The sequence below is a fragment of the Seriola aureovittata genome, chromosome 21 (assembly GCF_021018895.1).
Source record: "Seriola aureovittata isolate HTS-2021-v1 ecotype China chromosome 21, ASM2101889v1, whole genome shotgun sequence".
In the NCBI taxonomy this organism is placed as follows: domain Eukaryota; kingdom Metazoa; phylum Chordata; class Actinopteri; order Carangiformes; family Carangidae; genus Seriola; species Seriola aureovittata.
The window spans coordinates 14,119,308-14,125,307 of NC_079384.1; the positions used below are offsets into that span (position 1 = coordinate 14,119,308).

General features: G+C 37.2%; 1 protein-coding gene across 3 annotated transcripts; it reads right to left on the reverse strand.

The window, feature by feature from the left end:
• Positions 1 to 52: 52 nt before the first annotated feature.
• On the reverse strand, positions 53 to 5,531 carry LOC130162087 (tripartite motif-containing protein 59-like). Of its 3 annotated transcripts, none has more exons than XM_056365616.1 (8): positions 5,406 to 5,531; positions 4,191 to 4,516; positions 3,575 to 3,915; positions 3,205 to 3,285; positions 2,882 to 3,103; positions 2,778 to 2,800; positions 1,875 to 1,993; positions 53 to 1,766 (listed from the first exon to the last, which is right to left on the reverse strand). In XM_056365616.1, the coding sequence occupies exons 2-8, from the start codon at positions 4,456 to 4,458 to the stop codon at positions 1,504 to 1,506; spliced, it is 1,317 nt and encodes a 438-aa protein (XP_056221591.1). In that variant the 5' UTR covers positions 4,459 to 4,516; positions 5,406 to 5,531; the 3' UTR covers positions 53 to 1,503. The 3 variants fall into 3 exon arrangements, with proteins under 3 accessions (XP_056221591.1, XP_056221592.1, XP_056221593.1); XM_056365617.1 differs by having other exon boundaries at positions 4,191 to 4,377; positions 5,406 to 5,525; XM_056365618.1 differs by lacking the exons at positions 53 to 1,766; positions 1,875 to 1,993 and adding an exon at positions 2,068 to 2,440.
• Between the last annotated feature and the right edge of the window lie 469 nt (positions 5,532 to 6,000).

The window sequence follows — 6,000 nt, forward strand, 5'->3', positions numbered from 1 at the left end:
CACAGTTTCATTTACCAAAAAATGAACTTTGGTTTCAAAAATGAGCTTTTTCAACATTTTTTGATTTTCTTTATTGGAAAATTGTAGATTGAATTTGTTAATACAATGATCTGGCAATCAAATAAGTTTTTCAGTATTTCTGTGGTGTGCTTTTTTTTTTTACATAACATTACACTTTTGTCCAAAGCAACTTAAAATCAGGGTATAATAACTAGATATCTTCCAAAAATGGGCATGTATATCTTTTAATCAAATGATTTAAGACATGTTCAGTGCTACAGTACAAGTAATTCAAGATTTTCCACTTTATATGATGGATTTCACATTAGTATATCACAACAAAGACATTGGCTTAAGAATTCCAAATCATGAAACAGCGAATCCAACTGTTTCTGAAAACACAGTAAAACCTGACAGATGGTTTAAGATAAGGTAATATGCGTTCCTAATATGTGGCTGAATCTGTAGCAGCCATTTCCTAGAACTATGACACTGTGGTCATATTCCTCCTCATCATTGTCAAGGACAAGAGAAGAAAGGATCAAGAGACCAGGTGTGTAAAGCAAAAAAAAACTATTTACAAGTTGTTTCAATTTAACCAAAATGAATTTAAAACTAATGTTATGATTAGTTTTAGGTTAATTTTGGTTAAGGTCAACTAAACATACAGCAAACGGACCTGACCTAACAAATGACACAAGGTGAGTTTATATAGATACAGGCTACCCTACACAGTAATAAAGGGGGACAGGAATAAACAATTAACAATATATAGAAAATTAACCTTAACACTACCAAAGATTCAAATCAAACTATTTACAAACTAACTAACTGCTAAACTAAGAGAAAAAAAACTTAAGCAAGTCCCAAATGATTTAACTGAAATGGACCCTAAAAGGCCCATCCAGACGGCGTCCCTCTTTTTCAGTACCACTTGTTTAGGCTAAGGCAGGTCTTTCTGGATCTATGCAACAAAAAAGGTAAAAGCAAGTAAAAATAATGTTACGAACAGAATGTTAAAGTTCCTCTCCAGAACTTTAAACTATGTAAAAAAAATACTCTGCTTTGATTAATATTCTGTTTAACATGGTTTTCACACATAAAAAGTGAAAAAAAGAAACTGGGGCTGTAAGCACATCCACTCTGACTTCCTCTTACTTACTGACTGTCTGAATCCTTTTTTATGAGACTGTCATTGGGTCACTGCAGTTCCAAGGTGGAAATGCACAGTCATGGTGTTGACTGTTTAATTCACTCATTATATGTCTTGTATTATATTAAAAAAAAACATCACAGGGACATGTTAACAAGGTTAAAAACTTGATTTTCATCGGAGGGGGTCTTTAACTAAAACACATAAACTCAATTTAGACAACAAACTGTCAAACCAGTAAAGTGTGAATTATGAAAACAAAAGACTGAGTACTGTCATTACTTGAAATGTTTGTATGTTATCAATTTTGAAAAAAGGTCCTCACATTTCGTGTGAAACTGTCGTCATTATTAGTAATTGTTGTCACTGTCACTGTCACTGTTACTGTCACTGTTACTGTCATTCATCGTTGTTTCAAGTTGGACTGCAACTGGCGAAGTGGGTCGAACAATCACCAAATCTGTAAAGGTTACAGTCCTCGCTGCAGTCGGCCCTGGTTCGAATCCTTCATTGGTCGGCCATTTACTGCATGAAGGCCCCAAATGCCTAAGATCTATCTTTCGCTTCTCATTCTTCAATATTTTTGGCCTCTTGGACGACTTCCGGTATCCATCTGGTGCAAGATCAAACAAAAGGACAAAACAAAAAGATTTCTTAATTGAGTTTCCTGAGCAGAGGTGAAATATGAATTAATTCAGGGTTTTTGTGCCTGCAAACTTACCGCTTTCTATGTCGCTCCTTATCTTTTTCCAGACTTCCAACTGAAGGTTTTTCACATGTTTGGACTCATCTATTTGTACATGTGGAAGCAGCTGTGGATCTGGTAGTGCATTCTGAGCTCTGGGGAAAATTCAAGAGATTAAAGTGTAGCTTCACATTTTTTAAAATCTGCCACATGCCATATGTATGCTGAAAGAGTTATCGGTCACTCTAATCATTCCTCGTGTCTATAATCGCCTAGGAGCGATCCCTCCCAGGCACAACTGCACTGTAAAGGTGTAAAAAGTGAAATTAAATTCTGCCTTGTGTCATTTCCTTGAATTTAACGCAAGGTACTGAATCATTTATCTGTGTTTATTCGACCCAATACTCAGTGCACCAAATGTGAAGGTGGGAGTTACGCCCCGGGATTTAGCAGGTACCAAATTAAAACATTTTTAACTTGCCTGCCTCAGTTCTTGCTTTTTGTCAAGTGCATCTTTCCACTGACTTTATTTGCATCCTGTCTGACCACTCCTGAAGAGATGGATGTGACATCCTCATTCTGTGCAAAATTATATGAAAGGTCTAGAAAATGGAGACTGACTATTAATGTTGTAAAAACACAGATAACACATTCTCTAAAGTACACCAGGTCCTATAAATATCTTGGTTTGGTCTTAAATGAACATATGAGTTTTAATGAGGGAAAGTTTTGGCAGATTCAGCTGGAAGAGCATTACGAGTGATGAATAAAATGAAGCTATCATTGCCATCAAGTGTATGGTTGAGTCATTCATTCATTCTCGAAGCTAGCCTGGACATGACTTTGGCTCTCTATATGGGAATCGTTGAAACGAATCTGTGTAACCTACAGAAGGAAAAGGCTCCAGAAAACAGGGAAAAAAGGATTAATAATACGTACCTTTCCATTTCAGTCCTAAAGGTCTGTAAATAAAACAAGAAATGCATCAGAAGTCTTCAGATCACATTGAATGAATCAAACCTTTCCTGGGTTTTAATCAGTACCTGTGTGAACGAGTTGTCAGCCTGTAAGTCTTCCACACCCTTCACAATGTCAGAGAGCGAGAGTGTGACTTTGTTCAGCTCTGTGATCTTATGCATCATTTGAATCTTCTCAGTCTCTTCTTTCCTTAACGCCTCTAATCTGGCTTCTTGTTCTCTATGGAGGCGGAGATGAAGCTTCTTAAAGTTCTTCTTGATCTTATTCTCCGTGTTACGGCTCTGATTCTGTGGGTCATGGTAAGAACAAGAGGTCATCCTCTCTATTTCTTCATGTGTTTAAGACTAGACTGATCAAATTCCAAAGGTCTGTACAGCTGCTGACAAACCTTTATCTGCTCGATTGAGGAATCACAGAACTGCTTGACTTTTTCAAAAGCTTCCTGCTTCTCTTTGACGTTCACTGAAGTCTGGAAAATAAATGCCATACTTGAATTTGTTGAAAAAGAAACAGATCCTCATTCGGATAGGATCTGTTAATAACATTACTGTTTACAGGTTCAATCATGGCTTAAAAAATTAATTGTTCTGTTTCATCATCAAAAATCACACTATGACACACACTGACTTAAAGGTTGAACAAACTATACCACAATGTCCCAGTAATAAATGCAGAATTACAGTTATTTTAGTCCTGACTAGTACAATTCTCCACAACACTACATATATCGTAGTTAAACACATTTGAAGTGACCTCACCTGATATGAGTCATCTCTGTGTCGTCCTGAGGGATTGACCCTTCTCTGTGTGTAGTTTTGAATTAAACTCTTCAGGGCGAAATTAATTGGAGGTTCACTGTCATTATTGACCCTCCGACAAGATGGGCATTTCAGAGACACTCTTACACTCTTCCAGTAGCAGTGAATACATTTCCTACAGAAGCTGTGGCCACACTGCAGCACCACAGGCTCAGTGTAAATAGATAAACAAACTGGGCAAGAAATATTCAGAGTGAGAGTTGAATCTAGATCTCTCTGTGTCTTTTTCACACCAGAGGGTGGTGGCTCAGACACCTGCTGTTCCACAGGTCGGTCTATGGCTGCAAATCAAATAAACAAATTATTATAAAATATTGCTGCAATAATTCAGTCACAGGTTTCTCAAATGGAATTATAATATTTGTAATTCTCTAGTGAAATGTTCATTTTCTTTCTGCCTCCACATAAAGCTCAGGGCATCAGGGTGTGACACTCAATTAGAAACAACTAGTTACAACAACACAATAAAGGACATTAAAAAAATGGACAGATAAAAAATGAAATAATATGTTACCATACAGGCAGGAAACTCCCATAGCCTACTATAACATTTTACCTTGAATTATCCTTACTGCAAGGTCATTAAAATTCATTCTAAAGAGAATGTCCACTGCAGTCTCCAGAGCACCGTCTTCCCCATAAACCTGCACCATTATGTCCACAGTTTGCTCTCTGGTAGCCCCCTGCAGCTGGGATCTCTGGATGGGTCGGCATCCCTCTCTCACATTCAGGGCCAAATACCACTGAAATGACACCAGGTTGCTTTCAGTCAGATCGTCCAGGTGATCTTTCAGTAGTTTTTCAATTCGCACAGGTGTCGTCATTCTTGATTCTCAGCAAGTAAACAATCAGCTGATTGGCTTCTTTAGAGATGTGAACTGACTGAGAAAGATAAAAAACAAGTTAGAATTAATTAATAATAATAATAATATAATTAATAAAAATCAAGGACCTCATTCAACAGACACAGAGCTGATTCGACTTGGAGCAGTTAATGCAGCTCTATTCTACACAAAATATAGTTTTGCGAGGTAGAAAAACTTTCCAAAGACTACATTTAATTAATCTAAAATTAAAAGGTTTTAAAGTTCACTGTCCAATAAAAAGTATCATAATTTGTTATAATTTTGTGCTCTAGGAGTCACATTTGTCTGTAAGATAAAATCTTTATATGCTTCTCTTTTTATAGAGAAAGGGACAAAAATACAGGGGATACAAACATCCATTCCAATTACAGAATGGTACTTCTTCTTGTTTCTTTCCATCTCAGTTCCCACACAGTTCTGTTACTCAGTCTTCTCCATCTACCGTTATATAGATTTATTATGATTTTTTTTATATCATTACAATGCAATGGATTTCATGTGAGTGTGGGATCAATCATTTTAAGCACCAGTGCAGTGAACAGCTGTATTCTTTACAGCGTCAAAGTACTGTAGCTGTTTTTCCTGCTCTGGCCCTACTTGCTGCAGCTTTGCCTGTTGAACAGATGGTGGAGGCAAAGTCCATGCAGTGTTGTGAAAGTTTTACTTCCTCTATGTAAGTACATGACTTGACTGATTATCTCATTGTGCAAACTAATTTTAAATGTATCTTAATTTCATATAAATAATCAGTTGTATGAGTAGATATCACTTTGGCACAAACATGACTCCATTTGAAAGAAACCCAGAGGTATCACATACTGTATTTTAAACTCAGCTCATCAGGCTAAATAAATAAATCAAAAAGTAAGCCTACTAATTCTTCGTTAGCATCATTTGCTGCTCACCTTTGTTTTTGGGCTAGATCCAGTATATTCACAAATATTTAGCAATTAGAAGTTGTTCGTTCTTTGTTATGTCTTCCGCCCTATTCCCCCGGCAATTAATGGCCAACATATAAAGCACTAAGTTCCTCTTCCTCTTTCTGTTTGTCACACCGTGGTGAGGTTGTCTTGTCCTGGGTTTGTTTTGTCCTGTCATTTCCTGTTTTATTTTGAAAAGTAATTCTCCTCTCGTTTCAAGTTACTTGCCCTTCCTCATGTGTCTCAGTCTGATTGCTCTAAGTGTTTCCACCTGTCCCCTATTTCCCTCCATGTGTTTAAATAGTCTGTGTTCCCCTTGTCTTGTGCCAGAGTGTCTTCGTTCTCGTCCTGCACCCGAGCCTTTGTCCTTGTCCACAGCCAGGATTTTCCTCCGTACGGAGCGTTTTGTGTTTATTAGTTGTTGTTTTTTTATTAGTACCTTTTTCCTCCTCCTGGAGTGTTTTTTGTTCCTTAGATTCAGAGTCTAGTGTCTAGTTTTTCATAGCCATTGGTTTGTCACTCTGTCTGAGGTCGCCAGAGAATTCAATAAAAGCCTTTGGTTTTCTAAACATCTCTGCAT